This window comes from Anolis carolinensis, chromosome 3, assembly GCF_035594765.1.
Source record: "Anolis carolinensis isolate JA03-04 chromosome 3, rAnoCar3.1.pri, whole genome shotgun sequence".
Taxonomy (NCBI): domain Eukaryota; kingdom Metazoa; phylum Chordata; class Lepidosauria; order Squamata; family Dactyloidae; genus Anolis; species Anolis carolinensis.
Window position 1 is genome coordinate 34757334 of NC_085843.1, and position 27566 is coordinate 34784899.

General features: G+C 38.3%; 1 protein-coding gene across 1 annotated transcript in view; it reads left to right on the plus strand.

Annotated features, from left to right (window-relative positions):
• Nucleotides 1–27566, plus strand: part of LOC134297377 (neurobeachin-like) — a 90873-nt gene that overhangs the window by 12492 nt on the left and 50815 nt on the right. Inside the window, exons 5-9 of the mRNA XM_062974716.1 lie at nucleotides 4531–4657; nucleotides 5768–5887; nucleotides 7341–7487; nucleotides 11636–11833; nucleotides 12492–12625. Coding sequence (XP_062830786.1) covers nucleotides 4531–4657; nucleotides 5768–5887; nucleotides 7341–7487; nucleotides 11636–11833; nucleotides 12492–12625 — 726 coding nt within the window. The remainder of the gene's footprint in view (nucleotides 1–4530; nucleotides 4658–5767; nucleotides 5888–7340; nucleotides 7488–11635; nucleotides 11834–12491; nucleotides 12626–27566) is intronic.

A 27566-nucleotide genomic window follows, 5' to 3' on the forward strand; every position in this document is an offset into this window, starting at 1 on the left:
TAATCACAGGCTGAACAGACCTTACCTCAGAGTCACCTGACAGCTCAAATGGAGGCTGGGCCACAACACTATCCCCCTTCCCAAGCCCCCCCCTTGCCCCCCCCCCCCGAGGCTGAGACTAGGAAGGGTAAAGCTGATGAAAACGAGCCACCAAATTTGGGGAGTGGACATCCTGAGTGTCCTCCCAAGAATGCTCTTCCGGCCTGTACCCAGTCCAGTCTACCAAATATTGGAGCTGGCGGCAGCAATAACGAGAGTCCAAAATGTCCTTTACTTCAAAGTCCTCATCTCCCTCTCTCAAAATTGGAGGGGGTGGTCTCTGTCCGTCATCTGGATGGACTCCTATCAGCAGGACATAGCAAAGATTGGTGAAACACAATGTGAATTCACACAGAGCGGGGAAGTTGAAGTTTAAAACTCACAGGGTTGACTTGAGCCACTACTCGGTAGGGCCCCACAAACCGAGCGTCTAGCTTATGACAGGGCCGTTGGGAGGGCAGATATTTGGTGGATAACCATACTCGATCTCCTACCTTGATCTCTGGTCACCTGAGAGCTCAAATGGAGGCTAGGCTACAACACAAAGGGGCTCCAGCTTCTCATCAAGTCCAGAGAGAGACACAGAGGGAAAGAAAAGAGGGGAGCCAAGCTGTTTAGCAATGGAAGATGCTGCCTTGGGGCATGGTGGCATCTCGGGGGTGCTTTGATTGTGTGTTTCTAAGTGGCAGGAGGTGTGATTTGCATGGCCCTTGGGTCCCTTTCTACTCTAGGATTCAAACAAGAACTGTTCTTTGAGGGCCCTTCAGATCACTTCAAAGGCTGTTTTTCTCTGGGGAAAAGGATGTTTGGAGACACACAGATGGAGAGACAAAGGAGGAACCAAGCCAGATCTGTTCTTTGCCTCCAAGGCTGATTCTGTGGGGGGGGAAAGGAGGTTGGGGAAATATACTACCAAGCCCTGTGTTGCACCCCAAGGCAGCACAAACACCTTGAAAACCACACTGGAGCCCAGAATATAAGCAATCAAGCTGTTTATTGTAGAATATAAGCAAGCACAAGCAAATATAGTTCAAAGTCAATAGAGTGGATGAATCACCAACTAATGTACTTAACTGTTCTTAATGAAGGTCCAAGAATCATAGAATCATAGAATCATAGAATCATAGAATAGTAGAGTTGGAAGAGACCTCATGGGCCATCCAGTCCAACCCCCTGCCAAGAAGCAGGAAATCGCATTCAAAGCACCCCCGACAGATGACCATCCAGCCTCTGCTTAAAAGCCTCCAAGGAAGGAGCCTCCACCACAGCCCGGGGGAGAGAGTTCCACTGTCGAACAGCCCTCACAGTGAGGAAGTTCTTCCTGATGTTCAGGTGGAATCTCCTTTCCTGTAGTTTGAAGCCATTGTTCCGTGTCCTAGTCTGCAGGGCAGCAGAAAACAAGCTTGCTCCCTCCTCCCTATGACTTCCCTTCACGTATTTGTACATGGCTATCATGTCTCCTCTCAGCCTTCTCTTCTGCAGGCTAAACATGCCAAGCTCTTTAAGCCGCTCCTCATAGGGCTTGTTCTCCAGACCCTTGATCATTTTAGTCGCCCTCCTCTGGACGCTTTCCAGCTTGTCAACATCTCCCTTCAACTGTGGTGCCCAAAATTGGACACAGTATTCCAGTTGTGGTCTGACCAAGGCAGAATAGAGGGGGAGCAGGACTTCCCTGGATCTAGACGCTATTCCCCTATTGATGCAGGCCAGAATCCCGTTGGCTTTTTTAGCTGCTGCATCACATTGTTGGCTCATGTTTAACTTGTTGTCCACGAGGACTCCAAGGTCTTTTTCGCACACACTGCTGTCAAGCCAGGCGTCCCCCATTCTGTATCTTTGATTTCCATTTTTTCTGCCGAAGTGAAGTATCTTGCATTTGTCCCTGTTGAACTTCATTTTGTTAGTTTTGGCCCATCTCTCTAGTCTGTCAAGATCGTTTTGAATTCTGCTCCTGTCTTCTGGAGTGTTAGCTATCCCTCCCAGTTTTGTGTCGTCTGCAAACTTGATGATCGTGCCTTCTAACCCTTCGTCTAAGTCGTTAATAAAGATGTTGAACAGAACCGGGCCCAGGACGGAGCCCTGCGGCACTCCACTTGTCACTTCTTTCCATGATGAAGATGACGCATTGGTGAGCACCCTTTGGGTTCGTTCGCTTAGCCAATTGCAGATCCACCTAACCGTAGTTTTGTCTAGCCCACATTTTACTAGTTTATTTGCCAGAAGGTCGTGGGGGACTTTGTCGAAGGCCTTACTGAAATCCAGGTAGGCTACATCCACAGCATTCCCTGTATCGACCCAACTCGTAACTCTATCAAAAAAAGAGATCAGATTAGTCTGGCATGACTTGTTTTTGGTAAATCCGTGTTGACTATTAGCAATGACCGCGTTTGTTTCTAAGTGTTCGCAGACCACTTCCTTGATGATCTTTTCCAGAATCTTGCCTGGTATCGATGTGAGGCTGACCGGACGGTAATTGTTTGGGTCGTTCTTTTTTCCCTTCTTGAAGATAGGGACCACATTCGCCCTCCTCCAATCTGCTGGGACTTCTCCCGTTCTCCAAGAACTCTCGAAGATAATTGCTAGTGGTTCTGAAATAACTTCCGCTAATTCCTTCAATACTCTTGGATGTAGCTGATCTGGCCCTGGGGACTTGAATTCGTTTAGAGAGGCCAGGTGTTCCTGGACAACTTGTTTCCCTATTTGGGGTTGGAGTTCCCCCAATCCTTCGCCCATTCCATGTTGCTGAGGTTGAAGATGGCTTTCTTTTTGTGAGAAGACCGAGGCAAAGAAGGCATTGAGCAGTTCTGCCTTTTCCCTGTCCCCTGTCGCCATCACCCCATCTTCTCCTTGCAGAGGCCCTATCGCCTCCTTTTTCTTCCTTTTTCTACCAACGTAAGCAAAAAAGCCTTTTTTGTTGTTTTTTATGTCCCTGGCAAGCCTGAGCTCATTTTGTGCTTTAGCCTTGCGAACCTTTTCCCTACAGGTGTTGGCTATACGTTTGAATTCTTCTTTGGTGATTTCTCCCCTTTTCCACTTCTTGTGCATGTCACTTTTGAGCTTTAGCTCAGTTAGAAGTTCTTTGGACATCCATTCTGGCTTCTTTGCACTTGTCTTATTTTTCTTCTTTGTTGGCACTGTTTGCATTTGCGCCTTGAGTATTTCACTTTTGAAAAACTCCCATCCATCCTTAACTCCCTTGTTTTTTAATATTGGTGTCCATGGAATGCCGCTCAGTAATTCCTTCATTTTTTGGAAGTCAGCTCTCTTAAAGTCGAGAATGCGTGTTTGACTTGTCTTAGTTTCAGCATTCCTTTGTATTGCAAACTCCAGGAGCACATGGTCACTTGCCCCTAAGGATCCAACCACTTCAACTGTATTGATCAGGTCTTCCACATTTGTTAAGATTAGATCAAGAGTTGCTGATCCTCTTGTTGCCTCTTCTACCTTCTGGACCATAAAGTTGTCTGCAAGGCAAGTGAGGAATTTGTTGGACTTTGTACTCTTGGCTGAGTTTGTTTTCCAGCAGATATCGGAATAATTGAAATCGCCCATGACTACTATATCTCTTCTTTGTGCCTGTTTGGTCAGCTGTTGACAGAAGGCTTCATCAAGTCCTTCATCCTGACTCGGAGGTCTGTAGTAGACACCCACAACAAGATCTTTTTGAGTCCCGGTTCCCTTGATTCTTATCCAGATGCTTTCTAACTGGTTTCCCAGATTACAGTCTTGCATTTCTTCTGCAACGTAACTGTTTTTGACATATAAAGCTACTCCCCCTCCTCTCCTTTTTGTTCTATTTCTGTGAAAGAGGTTATAGCCCTCAAAGTCTCTCAAAGTTGTAATCCAAACAGGAACTGTGCTTAGTCCCACAAAGTATCAGGAATAGTCCACACAGAGATCACCTTCCAAGCAGGAAACAGCAGGAAGCCACAAGGGACAAGAACAAGACTCAAAGTAACCCAAAGAACTGTAATCCACATGGCACGGAAACAAGGTATTACAAGGCAAGAGTTACTTGGAATCCACAAGGCAAAATCATGTCTGGAAAGTCATGGAAACAAGAGCTCAAAGACAAGGATCTTTCTCACTTGAATGCAGAGTTGACACCTCTGCTGGTCATGTTTCAAAATCAGTGTCAAATAAATATTTTTTTTTTGCCCCAAACTGATGAGATAAAGACAGGTCACAAAAACGTGGTTTCAGTTCGTAATCTTTAAATCAGGGGTTGCAATGTAGGTTAGTAATGGCTGAGAGGAAAAACATAATCAGAAAGTTAGAAACATTTGAGATGTTATCTCTGCGGCTAATAAAAGGCTATTTCACCATTTAAAAATTATTTCAGAGTTCCAAAGAAATCTGTTTAGAGGACTTATTTGTGTTTCTTTGTTTATTAGAAGGGAACATTGATTATAGTTAAGGAATGTTTAAAATGTTGAATTACATACTTCAAGTAGTTTTCTTGAAATGCTTTTAATTTCTTTATTATTCCAGTTTTCGCACTAGTAAAGGTGTTGGATACTCTGCTCATTTTGTCGGCAATTGCTTAATAGTTACGTCATTGAAGTCAAAAGGCAAAGGTTTTCAACACTGTGTAAAGTATGATTTCCAGCCTCGTAAGGTAAGCATGAAGACCTTATATAACTTATAACAAAGAGCATTGAGTTGTCGAAGGCTTTCATGGCCGGGATCACAGGGTTGTTGTATGTTTTCTGGGCTGTATGGCCATGTTTCAGAAGTATTCTCTCCTGACGTTTCGACCACATCGATGGCAGGCTCCTCAGAAGTTGTGAAGTATGCCTGCCATAGATGTGGGCGAAACGTCAGGAGAGAATACTTCTGAAACACAGCCATACAGCCCGGAAAACATACAACCCCAAAGAGCAATGAGTTAAAGAATTCACAATTCATAGAATTGCACTTTAACTCAAAAGGTGAAACACTAAAAAAAAGTTAATTTAGTCTCATTATTAGTTGCATTCATATATTCTGAACATTTCTGAAGCAGATATACTATAGAAAACAAATTATTTGCAAAAGGCAGTTAATAAATTAATTGCTAAAACAAATACTTCATATAAAACAAAGTTTCTGTCCATTTTTCTTGTCTTTTCTAAATGTAGTTCCTCAGCATTCCAAAAAGAAAATGAAGTGTAGCTGAAGAGTCTATGTTGTACAACAGCCAAAACAAAGCATCAATTTTCCATTAGTTTTAAAGAGCTTGTAAAGTACTGTTCTTTAGTAACATGAATATATATTTTTATGTTGCTACAATCACATCTACCACTACACGGGATCATGAGATTACCAAGTCTAACCTGCATGTAAACTCAAACGTTTCACTCTAACATCCTTTTAAAAAAGGCTGGAAGGATTCAATATTGGGAACTCTTTTCCCCTCTGGTATTGACGTGAGATGTTTAAATTTGATCCTAGCCTTTCTACAAGTACAGACATATAAAGTGGTCTCTGTGATTTATGCCTTCTCAAAGATGAATGCTCACACCCACTAGAATTCATAATAGTACTCAGGGTGCCTGGATTTGCTCTTCATTTTCATTAACAGGCTTCAAAAATGCAAGTAAAAATAGTTAAAGATAAACTATAAATAAGATTATCAAAATTTCATCAGTACTTGTATTACATTCTAAAATACTTTAAAATAAGATGTGTGTGTGGTGTATATAAAATATATATCTGCTTTATTAATTATTTTTCTGTTTCTTTTTAGTGGTACATGATTAGCATTGTACACATCTATAATCGCTGGAGAAATAGTGAAATCCGCTGTTATGTGAATGGTCAACTGGTATCCTATGGTGATATGGCTTGGCATGTGAACACAAACGATGTATGTCACACACCCCTTTATATATATATAATTTTACTGAGGAAGCAGTCCCAGGAGTTAGTTCCCACAAGACCTTCACCTCTAAAGACCCGGTCCTTAGCTTACGATTCAGATCTTTAGAGGTGCTTAATTAATGCAGAATAAACCGGGAAAATTAATTTTACTCCGCATTAATTCGCTTTTACATGAGGCGTCGTTTGGATACCTCAGGTAAAATTGAGACAGGTCCTGCGTTTTGGGCCTGTCTGGAAGGGCCCTTTATCAGACAACTTATTAGAAAATGAATCTGTCTGCTGGTAGTATATCCTTTACTAAGGCCTTCTTATATGATGTGCAATATTTTCTGGAAGTTCTCATATCTAGATTTTTATTTGAAAATGGGTGTGCAGAGCTCAGTTTTTATCAGAGAAACTACACTCAGAGAGGGGAGTTAAATGTCTTCCCTTGCACATTTGCACAATCTCTGTTGCTTCTTTTTGTAAGTATGCAAATATCCTTTCTCTTCAGGAGAACCAATATCAATAATCAGTGAAGATTATATTAGAAATCAGTATTGAAGAGAACTGCTTCACTGTTCCCGCAGTGGAATACGTGACAGGGAAGAACAAATTAAGAAACAGTGCTACTATTCTAGTATGGAGAGGGGATCCGGGTTTATAGCTGTATAAGTAAAAATAGGGATGTCAGAAAATCCAGTAATACACATACCCATGTAATGTGTATTTTAGATATCGCTGATTTGAGTTTCAAATTAAGATAGTGTCATTAATAATAAGAATGAACACATGTCCCATGGGAGGTGGCTGCACGTAGAGATTAAATTTATAAAAATATGTGATTACTTGTTTAACTGATTTAGAGTATCTTTTGTCTTAATGTCAGTTGTGTGTGACTTGTATAATTTATTTATTATGAATAAATACATATTTTAAAAAGGTAGTGATCTTGCACTTTAACAGTCCTCTAAATTTTATTTCCAATTTTTATAATGCCAAAGGATCATAGCTTTCTCTCAAAGTTTCAGCAAAAGTGTAATATTTATTTATTTATTTATTTCAGTACTTGTATCCCGCCCTTCTTACCCAATAGGGGACTCAGGGCGGCTGAGTTCAGAATACTCAGAATTTTCAGTTACAAATTACAATTATTTGTAATTAATATGCCATAAAATGCTAATCTTTTGCAGAAATGGAAAACATTTCTGATTTACATTCCAAGCAAGCCAGTTAGATTTTTTAATTAAAATACTGTAGCCCCCCCCCTTTTTTTAAAAAAGAAAGGAAATATATTTTAACAGAGAATTCATAGTTTCTTTTCAGAAAAATAGTAATGATGAGTTGTATTACATGGCAATGTAAAATTAATTTTATGTGAATGATTATAGGTTACTTTTTTTCTTTGTATATATTCTTAATTGCATTTTTGTTTAAGTATTTATGTATTTTTAATACAGAGCTATGATAAATGCTTTCTGGGATCATCTGAAACTGCTGATGCAAATAGAGTTTTTTGTGGTCAACTTGGAGCAGTATATGTATTCACAGAAGCTTTGAATCCAGCACAGATATTTGCAATACATCAGTTAGGACCTGGATATAAGGTAGTGGTTTATCATATTTTTACTTTAAAAAATTAATCCAGTCTTGTTGCATTAATTTTTCTAATGTTTGTGTTAGGCAATATAATATATGCACTTAGAATACCTCAAGGAAAAAATGATCTATCTATCTGTCTATCTAGATACATATTTGTATAAACATTATTAAAAATTTTAATCTTATCAATCTGGAATGTATTTTAATATTTTTATTCAAAATCTTTTTAACATGGATGCAGCAACGTAGTTTCATCATCTTTTTGTCTCTTTTTTTGGGAGTCCTTTGAAATAGATGTAGCTAGTTGTTACAATTTAAAAGTATTTTAAAATGTTGTTGTTTGTCTCAACTAGAGTAGAATAAATTTTCAGAATTGAGTGAAGAGTGTTACCAAGCTGTCTTGATTTAATGGTTCTATACTAGTTGGTAATAATTGGGTTTAACCTTATGGATTTACTGTATATACTTGCATATAAATTGACATATTTAAGTTGAGGACAGACATTGGGGCCAGTATTACGTATTTTGATGTGACCCGTGGATACACTGAGAGTCAATCCTCAACAAGTGCCAGTGCCACATCAGGAGCCAGCTGCCCCTAGCTGCCACCACCATGATTTTCCTGCCAGGCATTCAAAAAGTGTCTCCATGGTGGAGAGAGAACAGTGGGTTTGTACATCCTTTAGGTTCTTCCAGGAAATTATAAGGACAATTGAGTTCACAGTTAAACAAGAAATAAAAGTTGTAAATAGTCTTACTTACTGATCTTTAAAGCTAGAATGCAGTGAACGATTCTGCTAGTTCTGCCCAATCAAATAAGCTTTGGATTGTTCTTTTGTAGCAGTTTAAAAAGGATTTGCAACATATCATCATGAATCTATTATCTATCTATCTATCCATCTGGTGATCAATCAATCAATCAATCAATCAATTCATCATTTTTGTAAATAACATAGTACTTTGGTATGTGGAATCTGTAGTACTCTGTGACCAATGAAATTTGAAAATACTGTAGAATCTCGCCTATCCAAGGTTTTCCCCGGACATTCAGTCTAGTCGTGTCCGACTCTGGGAGTTTGTACTCATCTCCATTTCTAAGGCCCGGGCTGTGGCGCAGGCGGGAGAGCAAGCCAGCTGCAATTAACTGCAATGAATCACTCTGACCAGGAGGTCATGAGTTCGAGGCCCGCTCGGAGCCTATATTTGTCTTGTCTTTGTTCTGTGTTAAAAGGCATTGAATGTTTGCCTATCTGTGTAATGTGATCCACCCTGAGTCCCCTTCGGGGTGAGAAGGGCGGAATATAAATGCTGTAAATAAATAAATAAATAAATATCCAACCTCCACTTATCCAACGTTCTATATTATCAAACGCAGTCGGCCTTTTAGTAGTCAGTGTTTTTGTAGTCAACTGTTTTCAATACATTGCGATATTTTGGTACTAAATTTGTAAATAGAGTAGAGTCTCACTTATCCAACACTCGCTTATCCAACATTCTGGATTATCCAATGCATTTTTGTAATCGATGTTTTCAATAAATCATGATTTTTGGTGCTAAATTCGTAAATACAGTAATTACTACATAGCATTATTTCGTATTGAACTACTTTTTCTATCAAATTTTTTGTAAAGCATGATGTTTTGGTGCTTAATTTGTAAAATCATAACCTAATTTGATGTTTAATAGGCTTGTCCTTAATCCCTCCTTATTATCCAACATATTTGCTTATCCAACGTTCTGCCGGCCCGTTTATGTTGGATAAGTGAGACTCTACTGTACAGTAATTACTACATCATGTTACCATGTATTGAACTGCTTTTTCTATCGACTTGTTGTAATACATGATGTTTTGGTACTTAATTTGTAAAATCATAATGTAATTTAATGTTTAATAGGCTTTTCCTTAATCCCTCCTTATTTTCCAACATTTTCACTTATCCAACGTTCTGCCAGCCCGTTTATGTTGGATAAGTGAGACTCTACTGTACATGTTGTTTTTCTAATCATGAAATATGGAAAATATCACAAGGTACAGCACTACATTATGAAAGGGGTGCCTTCCCCACATCTGTACTTAGGGTGAGCAAGTAAGGAAGACGTATGTGTAATCCAGTAGTGCTGCTCCTGCATAAAATGAGTCCTCCCGCTGACAATCCAGGAGACCAGTTTTATTGATGTACTTTCCAAGGCCTACAGTAGAGAGAGTCTGAGAGAGAACAGCAGTGTGTCAGTTCTTTGCTCACCACCTTAGGATTCTGTCTTGAGTCCACCTGACACTAGATCCCTATATACCACTTCATTAAAAATGTTATGGAAGGACTACTTATGATAAAGTCATACCTTATTGAAGGCACAGTTGAATCATAGAATCATCGAGTTGGAAGAGACCCTAAGGGCCATTCAGTCCAACCCCCTGCTCTGCAGGAAGACATCATCAAAGCACCCTCCAAGAGATGGCCATGCAGCCTCTGCTTAAAAACCTCCAGAGAACAAGACATTACCATGCTCCGAGGTAGCATATTCCACTGTTGAACAGCTTTTACCATCGGGAAGTTATTCCTAATGTTTAGATGGAATCTTTTTTTTCCTACGATTTGAATCAATTGCTCTGTGTCCTAGTCTTCAGAGCAACAGAAAACAAGATTGCCCCCTCCTCAATGTGACATCTTTTCAAATAAACATGGCTATCATGATCCCTTTCAGCATTTTTCCGTCAAGCTAAGTATAACTCCCTAAGTGAAATGAAGGCGATTTGGGAAAAAAGCAGATGTACAGGTTATTAGACATTCCAGCAGTGATCCGTTGCCTCGATAAAGGCTTTTAAAACAAGAACCCCTGGGTTCTTTCTCCCTCTACATTACATATAGAAACAACTGGCATAACTATCATAAAAAATCAAGTAATTTGGCAATCCCAATATAATAGCTGGTAGCATCCCCGTTAATACTGCTGATCAAGAGATGGGCCTTCTTGACCTTTGTGTTAGTGACTGCGCTAGATCGTGTACATGTGGAAAAATAGCTTGTAGAGAGTAAAGGCTGATGAATATAATGTATGTGTAAGGCACCTGATCTGGATTGGGGCCACCATAGTAATGGAATTCATATCTTCCAGCTATATTTCTTGTTTGTGGACCCATACATATCTGGAAAAAATCATATGGGAAGTTTCCTGATCCAGATCAGCACATTTACTTACCCTGAGATTACAGTTTTTCTTTATGCACTTAAACCTCATTTTCTCACTCTCTCCATCAGTTCCTTTGCATCCATCAGAACAGTAGTATTGCTACAAATTTCTCTTGAGAATTTTTTCTTTTATCTCTTTTTATTTGTTTACATTATGCCTACTGCCTCAATTTAGTTTTTATTAATCCCACTCTAAATGACATAAATTGACATCTCTCATCCCATCTGATCATTACTACAAGAGTATTACAAGTGTATTGCACAAGTATCAGGTTCAGAAACATTGTCATGTGTAATGTGGAGTTCAGAGAAGAAAACTAAAATTGGTGACTCCACATTTCTATTTCCATTTTGAGCAAGTTATTCCAGGGTATTTCATGTATTCCAAATGCTTCTTCAATGCTACTTCCATTTGTTTTAGTTGTATGGGGATAGTTGTGCCTACAAATATTACTTTTAATTTTAAAAGATGGAGAAAATAGTACATATGTGGAATTTGGTCTGTCCTTAGGAGTTCCTCTGCCCACAAAACACTTTAAATTTTAATGACATTTGTACAGAAATATATGTCCTATCTGGTTTTTGCATGTGTGAGTTACTGTAAAAGTAGAAGTCATTATGAAATATATACTATATTTGTATATTTTTGTATATATGTTACTGTAAGAGTTGAAGTCATGATCCAGTAGATATTATATACATAGAAGTTCTATTTGAATAAGAGATACTTACCCAGATTCTCTGATTCTAAAGATTCTATTCTAAATTGATTAACTTTTTTAAAACAAGTAAAATGACAATATTTTATCATACCATAAAGATAATTTAATTTTCATATAAAAGAACAACACAATGTTGATATGTGGTAAATATTTCACTTGATATGTATGTTCTCTTTTGGATTAAAACAGTTTAAATATATTGTTGTTTCAGAGTGTCATTACAGTTTTCTTGTTCTTCCCCAGAGTACTTTCAAATTTAAGTCTGAAAGTGACATTCATCTGGCAGAACATCACAAACAAGTTCTGTATGATGGGAAACTTGCAAGTAGTATTGCCTTCACTTACAATGCCAAGGCTACGGATGCTCAGCTCTGCCTTGAATCTTCACCAAAGGAAAATCCTTCAATTTTTGTACACTCCCCCCATGCTCTTATGCTTCAGGTTTGTGTAAATTGATTGCTTTCCATGCTTTAATTATGAACTTTAAAACATGCTAAGTTTCAGTGAATCTTGAAAATTACTGTTTTGATAAATTGTGAATGTCTGCAGTTCCCCCCCCTCCCCGTTATTCTACAATATTTTATTTTATTTAACATTTAAAAAAATAATTTTTATCCTAGCATTGCATGCTGCTGATACTTATGGCTATTAAGCATTAATCCTTTTACACAATTATTTTATTTAAATAGGCAATTATGATAATATTCTAGTTATATGCATGCTTTATTTAATTTGAATAATTGAGGCATTGAATCGTTAGCTGCAGAATTGTTGATGTAATGCTTATGAAAATCTCAATGATTTTGAATTAAGTATGCATATTTATATGAAACAATCTATCTTATGAAATCAATATTTCATAAGTTTAACTTACCAAAGAATGTTCTAATAATTTCAAATATCATTGTTTTCAATGGGAAAGGAATATGTGTTTCATTTTATCCCACTTAAATGGGATTTAAAGGACCTCATCCTCTCAGTTTTTAGCACTATGTATTTTACAGTCATTTCAATACATATATCTATAGTCATAAAAATAGTAGCAACATAGACATCAAATGAACATGGAATAAAGTTTCTTTTCTTTTCTTAAATACAGGATGTGAAAGCAATTGTGACTCATTCAATCCACAGTGCAATTCATTCAATAGGAGGAATCCAAGTTCTTTTCCCTCTCTTTGCTCAGTTAGATAATCGGCAATTACATGATAGTCAAGTGGAAACAACAGTCTGGTAAGTTTGTTTTGTCACGTTGTATCAGCACACAGATCCTCTTGGATAAATTGTGCTTAATTGAGGTTAAATCAAAGTTCCTATGCTTTGCACTCATCTTAGGGCCCTTCCAGACAGGCCCTATATTTCAGGATCTGATCCTAGATTTTTTTGCTTTAAACTGGATTATATGAGTCCCTCCTGCCAGATAATCTGGGATAAACAGAAAACCTGGGATCAGATTCTGGGATATATGGCCTGTCTGGAAGGGCTCTTACTGTCCTCACCAGCTTTCCCTATATCATTTGTGTTGTGATTTGTGAGGTTTGGAACACAGAGTGGACGTAGGGATGAAAATGGGCTAAATAATAAAAATATATCCAGCTAACCAAGATGTTGAATACAAAACATTTATGTAATAAAAGTAATCTATTTCCATGTTATTAAAATAGAATAACATTATTTATGGATGGAAATAATATACAGATCTTTCCTGAAGTACCCTGTAAATGGCAAAAACTGACATCATGACTTATTTTGGACATTTATCATATTGACTAGCAAATCTTTTAACTGTAAACTAGAATCAGATTTATAAGTAACTGGTCTTGAGAATATGTGGTAAATGTTATTTTTTTTGTGTGGTAAACATTAACATTTGATAGCCTTGATGTTCAACCACAGCATATGCATTTTTAAAAGTGTGGTACACTTAAGAGTTATCCATAATTCTTCAGAAGTATGTGATAGGGTTTTTGTTGTTGGATGTAGGCTTTGTAGTTTGTTGTCCAAGAACATTATTTTCCTCCATTCATGATAACATTCCATTCTAAATTAAAGAGTTTTGTTGTTGTGTCTACAGGATGTTCTATGATTTGAGGTTGATTACTGATTTTTCTGTGCTTTTGTGGTGTTTTAAATTTTTAAATAATTTCTGTTGATGTATTTTTGTACATTTCAGTATCTCAAACTGAAGCAGAAAAGTTCTTATTTTGAAGGCCTACTTACAGCTTTCAGTATTCAGCCACATGTACACTGCCAGAGAGAACACTAACTTTTAACCATGGTCTTATATCTATGACTGGATCTATACTGTCAGATAATGTAGTTTGAATTGCCTTATGTGGTTAGTGGGTCTACTCTGGTAGACTGAGACAAATGAACATACACACAAATAGTTTTATTTTTGATAAGATGAACTATGTAAATATGTATACTGTTTTTATTACATTGAATTAGTGTCATTGTATATCACACTAGTGTAAATCAGTATGAAAGGTGGTGTCCTCCAAAGTGTTAAAAATCAAAAAGACCCGGAGAAAATTATTTCACTTGTTCTCAAACTGGATTCTAGAGTTTTGGTTTTGTTCTGTTTGATGTTCTTCATTTGTGCTGCCTATGAACATTATAGATAGTGATCACATTCCAGCAACACTTTTCTTCCTATGGAGTTTGATTTATTTGATGTAACTCTAAAGACAAGGGAATAATAATCAAATTCTTTTAGCTCAATTAGGTTGCGTATTTCAAGGTCTCATGAAAGAGTGGGTATTTGTTACTACCCCAGTTGGGATTTATGGTTCACCTGCTGAAATATTTTTGTTTAGTCCTGATAGTTTTCTTTATAGTCTGCACATCTAGTAACTGAAATAAACACGTAATGCAGCAAGGGATACTTCATATTTTTGTAACAACATAACATCAAGTAAATGTAGTAAATATAAGAATTATGAAAGCATTATCATAATTGTTTGCTATCTTAAAGCTATTCTTTTCTCAAATACTTGTTTTTACCAACGAGATTAAGCACTTTGATTAAACAGCATATTGTGTCACAGATCTCATTTGGACTTTGTCTATAACATTCTCCTAACTACAATATGTACAGACTACAGCATCTGTTTATGGAGGAACCAGAGTTTTAAAAGTTACTTTTAGAAATAATTGGTTGCAGTTCTAAGTGGCTTAAGTGGATTGTAACCATTAGAGCTGCAGAATTAAAGTACCAGTTCACTTTGCTCTCTCTCAAATATTATTTACTTTTAATTACTGTGTTGTAAAGCTGTAAAAAACACATTTGAATGGAACTACATGGAGCACAACATAAGCCAGTACTTGAATGATGAATAAATCTAGAACATTATTCTTTTTTAACTTCACTATTGAAAGAAGGAACTAATTATAACCAATTCATGCCTAATTATGTAGTTTGCAACCAAGGTATTGAGTGACATATCCTTTATTAAAGTTGTTTGAAGGTAATATAAAATATGAAACATATTGGCTGAAATCTCATGTTTTGAGAGGTGGAGTATAAAGTTTCACAAAAAAGCAACTCTGCTCCTTCTCTCCCCTCCTCTGTTGTAGACTAGTCTTTCTCCTGTGGCTTTTTGCCATGAAGTGACTGGAGAAAAGTATCCAGTGGCATCCCTAGCTGATTGCACAACAACAGGGAATCCACCAGGACCTTCAGGGTGATGAAGTCCTGTTGGATAAGATTTTCATTGTACATCCAGCTGTGGGATCATAGCCAAAGAATTTGCCAGCCACCCCAGTCACTATGTGGTCCCATTTTGTGTGCACATGGGAGGAGCACAGCAGCAATGTCTTAGGAATGTGGTGGGATTTTCATGATGGAGGTAGTGAATTTGTCATCTGCAATGACAATAAAAATGATATGTGCCTGCATGTGGAGCACTGGCCACTGTGATTGTTTTTGTCATTGGGTAGGATGACTAACTTTTCCCTAGGAAATGTAGTGTTTACGTATGTATAGGAAATCTAAGGATAGTATATAACAGGCTAAAGTTTAGCTTTATTTGGATTGGATCACTCCAAAAACATTGTTCAGATAACTTGATCAATTTCTCATCTCCACCTAAAGAAATATGGGACCTTGGAGTTCCATGGAGCCATGTTGCTTCCCGCCTCCTCCTCTTTCCTCTTCCTGAGCAGGAGAATTAAAGTTTTTGAGCTGTCAGAAATAATAACAGCAGTGGCAAACCTTTCTCTCTACCCTCCTTGCTGCCTAGACTCATTTCCTTGACATCCAGACCCCCCCCCCCCCCCCCCGCATTTTTTGCTTCCAAAACCCTATTTCCCTCCCACCACTCAGGGGGTACTTTGATTGCGTTTTTCCTGCATGCTGGGAGGAGGTTGGATTGGATGGCCTCTGGGGTTTCTGCTGCTGCTGCTGTTGTTGTTGTTATTATTATTTTATTATATGACACAGCAAACAAGATAGATATGCTGGATTTCGTTTCACAAAATCACAAGTCGAACACTTCCCAAGTGTCTAGGACTGTGTGATGTATTTTCGGATGATGCGTGCAGATCCCAGTAGGGTGGCCTTTTGCAGTTGACAGATCGTAATTTTGCCACTATCTATTGTTTCCAAATGCCAGTTGAGATCTTTTGGCACAGCACCCAGTGTGCCCATCACCACCGGGACCACCTGTACTGGTTTCTGCCAGAGTCTTTGAAGTTCAATCTTGAGGTCCTGATAGCAGCTGAGTTTTTCCTGTTGTTTTTCGTCAGTGCGACTGTCACCTGGGATGGCAACATCAATGATCCAAACCTTTTTCTTTTCCACAACTGTGATGTCTGGTGTGTTGTGTTCCAGAACTTTGTCAGTCTGGATTCGGAAGTCCCACAGTATCTTTGCGTGCTCATTTTCCAATACTTTTGCAGGTTTGTGATCCCACCAGTTCTTTGCTGCTGGGAGATGGTACTTGAGGCATAAGTTCCAATGAATCATTTGGGCCACATAGTTGTGCCTCTGTTTGTAGTCTGTCTGTGCGATTTTCTTACAGCAGCTGAGGATATGATCAATGGTTTCGTCAGTTTCCTTGCAGAGTCTGCAAGGAACTTTCCATGCAATGTTTTGTTGTGCCAGCTGTCAGCTCTAGTTTGTAGTGCAGTTTTCTTGTACTGGTTTTTTGTCTGCTGTGCTTTGAGGAGTTTCTGATTTTTGACTTCAATCAAAGCAGGTTCTTCACTTTGCTTGACATATTCTGCCAGGGCATGTTCTTCTTCTTTGACTGCTTGTTTTACTTGTAAGAGTCCTCTGCCCCCTGATCTTCTAGGCAGATATAGCCGGTCAACATCATTGCGAGGGTGCAGTGAATGATGAATGGTCATGAGTTTTCTTGTTTTTCTGTCCAAATTGTCCAGTCCTGCCTGTGTCCAAATTATAATGCCAGCAGTATATCTTATGATAGGTATGGCCTAGGTGTTTATGGCCTTGACGGTGTTGCCTCCATTGAGCTTGCTTTTGAGAATTTTTCTGACCCTTTATGTGTATTCTTTGCTGACCACAGTTTTCACATGTTCATGCTTGATGTTGTCCAGCTGTAATATGCCCAGATATTTATAGGCCTCTGGCTGGTGACACTTTATCGTTTGGCCATTAGGCATATTTATGCCCTCACTTTCAATGATTTTTCCCTTCTTCAATGCCACTGTCAAACTTTTGTCCAAACCAAACTCCATGCTGATATCAGTACTAAAAATTCAGATAGTGTTAGTCAGAGACTGGATTTCAGTTTCCGTTTTCCCATACAGCTTCAGGTCATCCATGTACATCAGATGTGAAATTTTGTGAGATTTCTTAGATGTTTGATATCCGAGATTTCTTTTTTGTAAGATTGTTGACAGAGGGATCATGGCAATAATGAAAAGCAGAGGGGACAGTGAATCTCCCTGGAAAATTCCTCTTCTGATATTGACAAGTCCATAGCTTTCATTTCCAACAAACAGCTCAGTTTTCCAGTGCTCCATCATGTTTTCAATAAAGGTGCCAACGTTTTTACAAATCCCGATGGCGTCCAGGCACTTGAAGATCCAGCTGTGTGGGAGTGAGTCAAAGGCCTTTTTGTAGTCAATCCATGTAATGTGAAGATTAGCTTTTCTGCTTTTACAGTTCTCCAGAATCATTTTGTCAATCAATAACTGGTCTTTTGTGCCCCTACTTTTCCATTTGTTGCCTTTCTGTTCATCTGGCAAGATGTTTTTTTACTTCAAGATAGTCTTGAATTCTGTCAGCTATGATGCCAGTCAGTAGTTTAAACATAATGGGCAGACATGTTATTGGCCTGTAGTTTCCTGGTGCTGCTCCTTTTGCTGGATCCTTTTGTATCAGGTATGTTCTTCCAGTTGTTAGCCATTCACTGATATTTCCTTTCTGCAGCATCTCATTGAATTGTTGGGCCATTTTTCCATGTAAATTAATCAGATGTTTGAGCCAAAATCCATGAAGTTGATCACTACCAGGCAATGTCCAATTTTTGACTTTTTGTGCTCGTTTGCTGATCATTTCAGTTGTTATTTCCATCTGTTCCATTTTGTTCTGTGGGAATTTTCCTTCAAACTCCTTTATCCACCCAGCGTTTTTGTTGTAGTTCTTATTGTTTTCCCAAAGTTCTTTCCAGAACTTCGTTGTTGTTTTCTCTGGCTTTATGGTTACTGTGTCTGTTGTTTGGTTCAAGCTCTGGTAGAACCATCTTTGTTCTGATTGAAATAATTGATTTTGTCTGTACTGGATGATTCTGGCTTCATATCTTTCAATTTTTCTAGCTGCCGCTGTAATTTGTTCTTTCACGATTTCCAGAGCTTCTTCAATTTTCCTGGTGTTCAGCCAGTAATTTCTGATCAGGTATTGCTTGATTTTTGTCATTCTTCAGTTTCTTCTCTTTCATATTTTCAGGTTACTTGCATCTGATCTAAGTTTCTTGATTTTCAACTCTAGCCTGACCTTCCACTTTGGTTTTCCAGTCGATTTTCTTTGGGGCTGCCATGGTTGTAGGAGCCCAAGCTCTTCTGTTGTTGTTGTTGTTGTTGTTGTTACAAAGGCTGGATGACCATCTGTTGGCAGTTCTTTGATTATGCTTTTCCTGAATGGCAGAATTATTATTATTATTATTATTATTATTATTATTATTAACTTCATTTCTATCCCGCTGTTCTCACCCCATAAGGGACTCAGAGAGGCATACAACATACATCTAGGCAAAAATTCAGTGCCTCATTATACAAAGCAAATAAAACATAACAATAAATCAATAGAAACAATCAACATATAAATACAGTTTAAAAACATTAACATTAAGATATTAAAACATAAAAACAGCATCTAGATAAACACTACTATGCTGGCTGCCCCGCTCTGCCTCACCCCCCCTCCCTTATGATCTTAAGATTTTCTGTGGCTCTCTTGGAATTTGCTGGGTAACTGGGCCCCCACTGGTATCCTCCTCTTATGCCCCAGCCCCTGGAGGCAGCAGGTGTTTCTGTTGGGCCTTGCTTCAGCCAGGCAGTCAGGGCCTGAGTCTGCAAGGAGCCAGTCACCAGGAGCTGAGGTCAAAGGCAGCCTGCAGTAGACAAACACTGTGTTTTCCTTCAAGCTTGCTGGTGCTGATGTTCTTTGGCTCTCTTGGATAGTGCTGGGTGCAGAAGTGGGTTGGACTGGATGACCCCGGTGGTCTTCCACTGAAAGACTGTAAAGTTTTCATTGGTTAAAATGGTTCTGCGTTATAAATATTGTATTGCTCTTTCTTTCCTTTTTAGTTTTGCATTGTGTGATTTTTTTTCTATGTCAGGAGCGACTTGAGAAACTGCAAGTCTCTTCTGGTGTGAGAGAACTGGCCATCTGCATGGGAGGCCTCTCTCATGTCCCTGCATGGGGAGCTGGAGCTGACAGAGGGTGCTTATCTGTGTTCTCTCCGGATTCGGATTCAAACTGCCAACCTGTCGGTCTTCAGTCCTGCAGGCACAAGGGTTTCACCTTTTGCCCCACCAGGGGCTCCTACTGTGTGGGTTAGTTTACACAAACACTCTTCATCCATCTGCCACTGGCCCAGCCCATGCCCTATGTATATACATTATATATAATATACAATATAATATATAAATATTTCTTGGGGCTCCATGATAAACTTTTCCTTCCAAAAGGGCTCCGTGGCTGAAAAGGTTTGAGAAAAACCCTGTATTAGAGAAAAATACTGGTTTCAGCCTTTTAAACCATGTTGTAAACTTCCATTTCTTAAAATTATTTTTCTTTCATTTCCAATATAGCTGTCTTTTTCTCTAAAATATGTGGAAGATCATATAACTGGATATGTAAAAATATATTCCTCATTCTAAATGCCAGGAAGCTTAGAAAGCTTCATTAGAAAATTCCACATGCATAATAAAGTTTTTGACAAATAGTCGTGTTGCATGTATGCTGGTCTAATGAGCTAGTATTAGATTCTAACCTGATTGAATATATATTTGCAGAAAAGTTTAACCACTAATGTGCTCTTGGTTAGGTGGGTGTCATCCATTAACAATATTGCTTAAGGCCATAAGAAACCATTTGATATTTTTTTCTTCAATGAAGGTTATTTCCATAAAGAACTTTATATTTACTCAATTAATCAAATCCTCACAGTATTGCCTAGATAATATTACCTAGTGACTTGAAGACAGATACATTACATAACATATACATTTGGACAAAAATCTAGTTATGCCACAAACATTTGTTTATTCATCTTTTCTCACATGATGAGATTCATATTTTGTCACAACAGGTTAAAACAAAATAAAACTTTAAACTGGATGGCATTCTGTATTGCAGTTATGGATGTGTAACTCAGAGGTACGGGCAAAGGAGATCTGATCACCTGCTGATCAGGGCATGAAGAGGATCACATTGCTAGCCCTTCCCAGCAGCAAGGGTGACTGTGTCAGCCAGAAGATAGAGTCCTGTTGCAATTCCTTGTGGCAGTCTCATTTGCTGGTGGGAAGGACCTGCAAACACGATCCTTCCTTGACCCTTATTTGCAGCTGAACAAACTTTTTTCACCTGATGTAGTTGCTGTGCTGGCTGTTAAGGGAGACTTGAGAGGGCTGTTGGGTAGAAAGGCATTACTTAGTTCACACATGTAATTTAAGTACTTGATGTAGAATATTGGTAAAGAATTATACTTTTTAAAAAGCTTTAAAGCAACTTAATAAACCAATCCAATTAAAACAGCGTCAGAGCTTTAATTCAAAGTCTTTCATGTTCGAACATGGTGCTGTAACGAAGCTAACACCAGAACCACCATGAATTTAGTAATGCTGAGTTGACATTTCTTTCATACATTCAGGCTTAACTTACAATGGCAAGTTTTCATCTTCTTAAGGAAAATACACATATGCAACAATGAAGACAAATATCAGAAAGAACTTGCTAGTGACAAGGGCATCATTCTAAATTAGGCATCTTCAAACCATGGCCCTCCAGTTGTTTGAGCCTCCAACTCCCAGAATTCTTGACCATTGAACAAGCTGGCTAGGGTTTCTGGGAGGTGAAGGCCCAAATAGCTGGAGAGCTGCAATTTGACGTTGCCTGGTCTAGCTAGACCTTATTTTTGGAAATTAAACTGTACTGAGCATGATCAAGAATATCCAGCTCCAGATGAGTCCTATAAGATTTCTCTTGCTGCCAGCTACCATTTGTGTTGCTGGCTTCCTTGATTTCACAAGGGTAAGTTTGCTTAATAGTGCACAGAAAAGTAGGAATCCCAGTTTTTCTGAGTACTCTACAAACTTATAAAATCACAACTGATTATTGGATCACTTGTCCACGGATGGGCAGTAGGTACTTTGTGTGTCACTACTAATAATGAACATGTGCACTTACCATTGTATTGTTTGTATATTACTATACTTTACAAACATACTATTGTATATTAGATGGGACATGGTATAGAGAAGATGTGGGAATAGGCTGAAGTATCCTTTATATTTGCCTTTATATCTAGGGGAATTGAAAATAGGCAAGAACGGAGAGCAATTTTTATGGCAGTGCACAGAATTTTGCAAGTTTAATATGAACCCTGCAACAGTCCGATGCAGTTTAGTTCCTGGTAAGTTTTTCCCCCAACAGAATTTAATGTTCATCTTGGAAGATGACTTACTCACAAATGTTACTTCAGCTTTGTTTAACAGTGGCTTAATTAATTTTATGGAGTAAATTTGATATTTTAATCCTATATATTGAATCTGTGAGTTCTTTTAGAAGACAATGGTTACAAACAAATAAAAAATCAATGCTTACAATGTAAATGCTTACAAACAAATAAAAAATCATTTTGGTGCTGCAGCAGGACTAATAATAATAATAATTTTATTTTTATACCCCGCCCCATCTCCCCGAGGGGACTCGGGGCGGCTTACATGGGGACAAGCCCAGGCAATAAGCAATATAAAACTCAGCAATAAAAACAAATCATAAACAGATAAAATCACATATACCAATAAACAATAAGCACACTTTGATAAAAACCTGGGTTGGCTCCTAAAAAGGGTAGTGGGCCAGAAAAGTGCAAATAGTTTTATACAGTACAGATTAGGAAAGATTAGGAAAGAGGTAGGTATCAGTACAGATTAGGAAAGAGGTAGGTATCAGGGAGTATTATCCCATTAAGGTGCGGGAGGAGGCATACACCTAAAGACGATATACAGCAAGGAGTAAAAATGCTATAAAAATAGAATGGACAAACAGGGCAATCTCAAACTAAGGAAATCAGTCGCCAAAAGCCTGTTGGAAGAGCCAAGTTTCCAGGTTCTTCCGAAAAATAAGGAGGGTAGGGGCCTGCCTAATCTCCCTGGGGAGAGAGTTCCAGAGCCGGGTGGCTACTATGGAGAAGGCCCTCTCCCTCGTCCCCACCAACCGCGATTGCGACAGTGGTAGGATCGAGAGGAGGGCCTCCCCTGATGAACGGAGAGACCGTGTAGGTTCATAGGGGGAAATATGGTCACAAAGGTAGGTGGGTCCCGAACCGTTAAGGACTTTATAGGTGATAACCTGCACCTTGAATTGGGCTCGGAAAATAAATGGCAGCCAATGGAGCTTCTTAAACAACAACTTTATTTTTACACCCCGCCTCCATCTCCCCAAAGGGACTCGGGGTGGCTTACAAGGGTTTTTATTTATTTACAATATTTATATCCCGTCTTTCTCTACCCTGAGGGGGACTCAAGGTGGCTTACAAATGGCACCTGTGTAGTGCCTTGGGCATAAAACACAGCCATTAATAAAATTATTAAATTTAAAACAGACAAATTATCTAATTCCTGAGAAAAACTGTTGTTTGAAATTCTGGAGAGCCAGAGTAGATAACCCTGAGCTACAAAAAGCCCCTAAGAAAAGGACTTCTACTTTTTTATTGTGGTGGTCATGTGAATAAGGGAAGAAATTTTGGAAAATTGTTGATAGACAGATTATGAAGATAATTGATATTGAAGGTATGGGATTTTTAAAAAAGCCCTTTATAAACACTCTATTTCTATTGTATTTATTATCGCAAATAATAGTTGTAATATGGATGTGCTGAACAAGATACTAGAAATAGTTTACAGAACATACATTTTATCAGCTCAATGGTATAATGCAATTTCTTCGGAATCCCAGAAAATTTATTTTTAATTTCATTTTGAATTCCTATTGTATTAATATGCTAGGAGGAACTTTTATGTCCAAGGTTCTTTTATGTGCACATTCCAAAAATAAGATCATTCAATCACGGTCTTTAAATAAAATAAAAAAATAACATGGCTTTTGGGGGTGAGGGTGGTGGTGCACTCATGCGAGGTAGATGTTTTATACATACTACGTAGTGCCACAGCATAGTGCCCAGAAATATGTTTTAATCCACAACTGAAATGAAGCCATTTCATGTATAACCATAATTTATATAGCTATTTTCCTTCTGCCACAAAAACATTGTCAACATTTTAAGCATGGTGTTATCTCTTTCCTGTTTTATTCTTTGTTGTTTTGTTCTACTGTTAAGAAACATGTAAATTAATGATGACCACAGTAAAAAATGTTTATGCAATTGTAATCATACTATGATCTATTCAAATGTGGAAGATGTATTAATAGTACACATTGTATAAACTGATTAAATAATACTATACTAACAATAGCAATTATATGCTTGATTTTCATCTCTGCTCAGATGAAAACTATTTTCATACTTACATTTTAATAAACTAACTGACCTATGGAATTGATTTATATTTAGAGTAAAAGCTGAATGTCATGTTTTGTCATTTTGTTCAAAGGTTTTATATTTAAAATGAATTTTAGATTATTTTTAGGTGTTTTTTCACATTTGAGCAGAATAAAAAAATATGCAACTACAAAGTGATTGTAGGTGTATATGTTTTAATCAGTTTTAAGGATTTTAACTGTTAATTTGTAATTAATACCATTGATGTTTAATTCTGTTTTAATGTTTGTATATATTTGGATTTTGTATTGAAATGTTTTTAATGTAAGCTGCTTTGAGTCTCCTTTGTGGAGAGAAAGAGTGGAGTATATGTTATGGTTGAGTCTTATGGCTCTGATACTGGGAGACGAGGTCGTAAGACTCCTGGAGAGTCAGACTCTCTTGAGGAGCGCGAAAGGAAACGGCTCCGAGACTTATTTGCAGAACCAACAGACGAAGACTCCTTTGAGGGTTTTACCAAGGAAGAGATGGTTAGCTCAGAGGAGGATGACATGGAATGGACTCGTGTGAGGGAGGATTTGGGTGTCACCGGCAATGATAGCATGGGAGGCGACTGGCGGGTTGCAGGATCGGACCCGTGGACGGGCTGGAGGGATGGAACGGGATCCACAGCTGGGGATGCTGTGGGGCGTAGTCAAAGGTGTTTTAGCTCTGATGAGGATGATGATGATGAGGCACCTGGAATTAGGATAGCAGCTGATAGTGATGAGGAGTTATGAACTGGCATAAAATGGGGTTTAGAATCAATGGCTAATTGCGTTGGGCAAGGTAATCTGGACGAACGCTTGGGCTCTTGTTGGGGAAATTCCTGAAGACGGGTGTGATTCGTTTGCTGAATACCTTGGACCTCCGTCGTCTTTTTGACGGACATTAATTGTCTACTCTGGATTGACGCTGGACTGACTGACTGACTACGACCTCGGACTATCCCTTTTGTGGCTATCGGTGGAACTGGTGAACTAAAGACGTCTGTACCTGGCTTTCGACCTTGGACTGGATTGGGACCCTGCTGACCGCTGCTACCCTGATTGATGTGTTTGGACCCGGAGTTCGCTCGTTGCACGGAGGAGTAACAACTTAGTTACTCAATTGTAGCTTTTGAGTAGCAGAGAGGAATCTGCTGCCAGTTATTTGTGTTTCATTGAATCTTTGTTTAGCAACTTTTGTTTGTTTAAAGTGCCAGGCTGAAGTAAGCATTTTTGATTTAACCCGGATTAAATTCCTGTTTAATCCGGTTTATCTTTTGAACCGTTTTTAGTATCAGCGGAGTCTTTTTGTATCTTTTCACATTGAAGGCAAGTGTTTGCCTAGCCCTTTGTTTCTTACGGGCATTTTTGGTTCTGTAACTTTAATAAACTGTGTTGAACCTTATTTGGTGGCGTTCTGTCTGTGACAGTATAAATATAAATATAATAATGATAATAATAAATATAAAGAATATTCCTTATTTTTAACACAACTTGGAATTTCCATATAATATACAATTCACAAATAGAATTCACTGTGACTTAGAAATAACGAATCAGGTGTATTCATTGTGGATATATCTATCAACCTTTAATGTTTATGATTGCTAAGTGGTATAATAGCTTGATATAAGATTCAGAGCTGTCCTGAGGTGATTTTCGGGAGTAGGCTACCAGAATTTTGGTGCCCCTGCCCGAATTTTGGGCCCTCCAAAAAAACAAATGGCTGAAAAATACATGTGGCGGGAGCCCCCTGGAGGGCACGCACGCCGGCGCATGCGGACATGGAAAGCCCAGCCACCTGTCCGCGGGGGCGTTTGGAAGGCCTGCGCACATGCACAGGCCCATTGACCATGCTTTTTTTTCCAATTGGCCTTGCTGATGGACTGCCTCTGATAAGATTTTAACTGTGGCAAACATTAATTGATTAAGAAGATTATAAATTACCATTATGGTCTTATTATTCAATTGTGTGGTCATAGCTTTTGTCATACTTTTACAGTGAGAGCCATCATATCATGTTAGGGGCTTATTTCTCTTGGTTATAGTGGTTCTATAGCTAATCCATTGATGATTACAGTCAGCCCTCCCCATTTCCTGAGGCTTAGGGGCCCAGATCCCCTGTGAAAAACCGTGAATAAAGACATTTCTAATGTTTAACCTTAAAAAACCTGCTTAATAATTTCCAAGTCTTCTAGCATGATTCTTGAATCAATTTCTACTGAAAACTGATCTTAGAATAGCATTAGAGGACCTAAAAAATCCCATAGAGTTGTCCTCTACAGAAAGTTAGGACCTACAGCATAAGTGGATGTTGCTGACTATATTCCACTGGAGGACCTAGTTTTTCCTAGAGAGGACATTTAAAATCAAGTCTGTAAATCACCAAATCTGCAAAAGTCAAATCTGCAAATGTGAAGGGTTCACTATAATTGCATTGTACACAATTTAGCATTCCATGTTTATGGGAGAGAATATGGTAAATATTACAGTCCCAATATCCTTTCAGATATTGGGACTGTAAATATTAGTCATCATCATCATCATCATTTTATTTCTTACCTGCCTCTCCTCATTACTTGAGGCGGGTTACAGAATAATTAAAACACATAAACATTGCAAAAACACTAGAGATGCACATATTAAAACATATTCTTATAAAATACATATTAAAATACACAAAATAGAGATTAAACAAAGGACACACATTAAAATTAATGCTTAAAGACTGTATGTGTAGGCTTGCTGGAAGAGATAGGTCTTTATATATATATATATATGTGTGTGTGTGTGTGTGTGTGTGTATATATATATACACACACACACACACACACACACACTAGCTTTGCCTGGCCACGCGTTGCTGTGGCGAAGTATGGTGGTATGGGAAATAAAGTATTAAGGAATTGGTGGTAGTTAAGGTAAAGGGTCCCCTGGGCTGAGTGGGTTGCTAGGAGACCAAGTGAGCGGAGCTTAGCCTTCTAACTGGCAGCAATTGGATAAAAACAATTTTTCCTCTCCCTCTAATTAGGACTTTATTTTTCTTTTCTTTTTGTTGTATCAACCTAGAGGCATGGATGAGGGGTTGTGATGTCAATTTTCGAGGTTGTGGGGTATTTACTTTTGTTGTTATGTCCGCTGCTGTGATGCCATCACTCTTTTATATTCATTCCAACAGCTCATTTAGCTATCAGAGTTCTTTTGGCAGATTGTTCCATAGTCATGGGGCGGCTGATGAAAAGATTATCTGGGTGGTGGTTGACAGTTGGGTTCTGGCAGGCTGTTGTAGACACCCCTCAGAGGACTTCAGTGTGCAGGGGTGATTGTATGGGAGAAGGCAATCCTTTAGATAACCTGGATCCGAACTATGTAGAGCTGAGATTAGAAAAGGGATGAGATCCTATTCAACTAGGTGGATTGCAAAATTCTTCTGGTGTGCTTATAGAAATGACTGTGATTGTTAAGGCAGTTGTGACATGCTAGTGGTTATTTCAGCAGATGTTCAGTGTTAGTGGTGATTGTGGAGGGCAGCTTGGACTTGTGCTTGCATGCTGATCAGTTTATTGTGAATGGGGTATCACTTGTATAAAAAGATAATAAAAGCATTCTTCTGCAATGTTTAAAAAGCACAACTACCAGAATTAACAAAATAAATTATTTAGTCATACTACAAAAAGTATAAAAATATAGAATCCCAGAGCACCTTGGAGAATTAGTGAACATAAGCATTCATAGACTCTGCTTCATCAGAAACAGAGGGTAGAACCTCTGAATGTTTTTTGGACCTCTGAATATTGGTCATTTTAACAGCAAAGCCAAAAGGTGACTGGAAAGACAAGCAGTTGAATTAGAAATATCCACAAACTGCAGTCCATTACCAGTGGTTTAAACAAAGACATTATTTTCTTGGAACACTGTGTAAAGTAATACATTACTTTACAATCCAGTTAC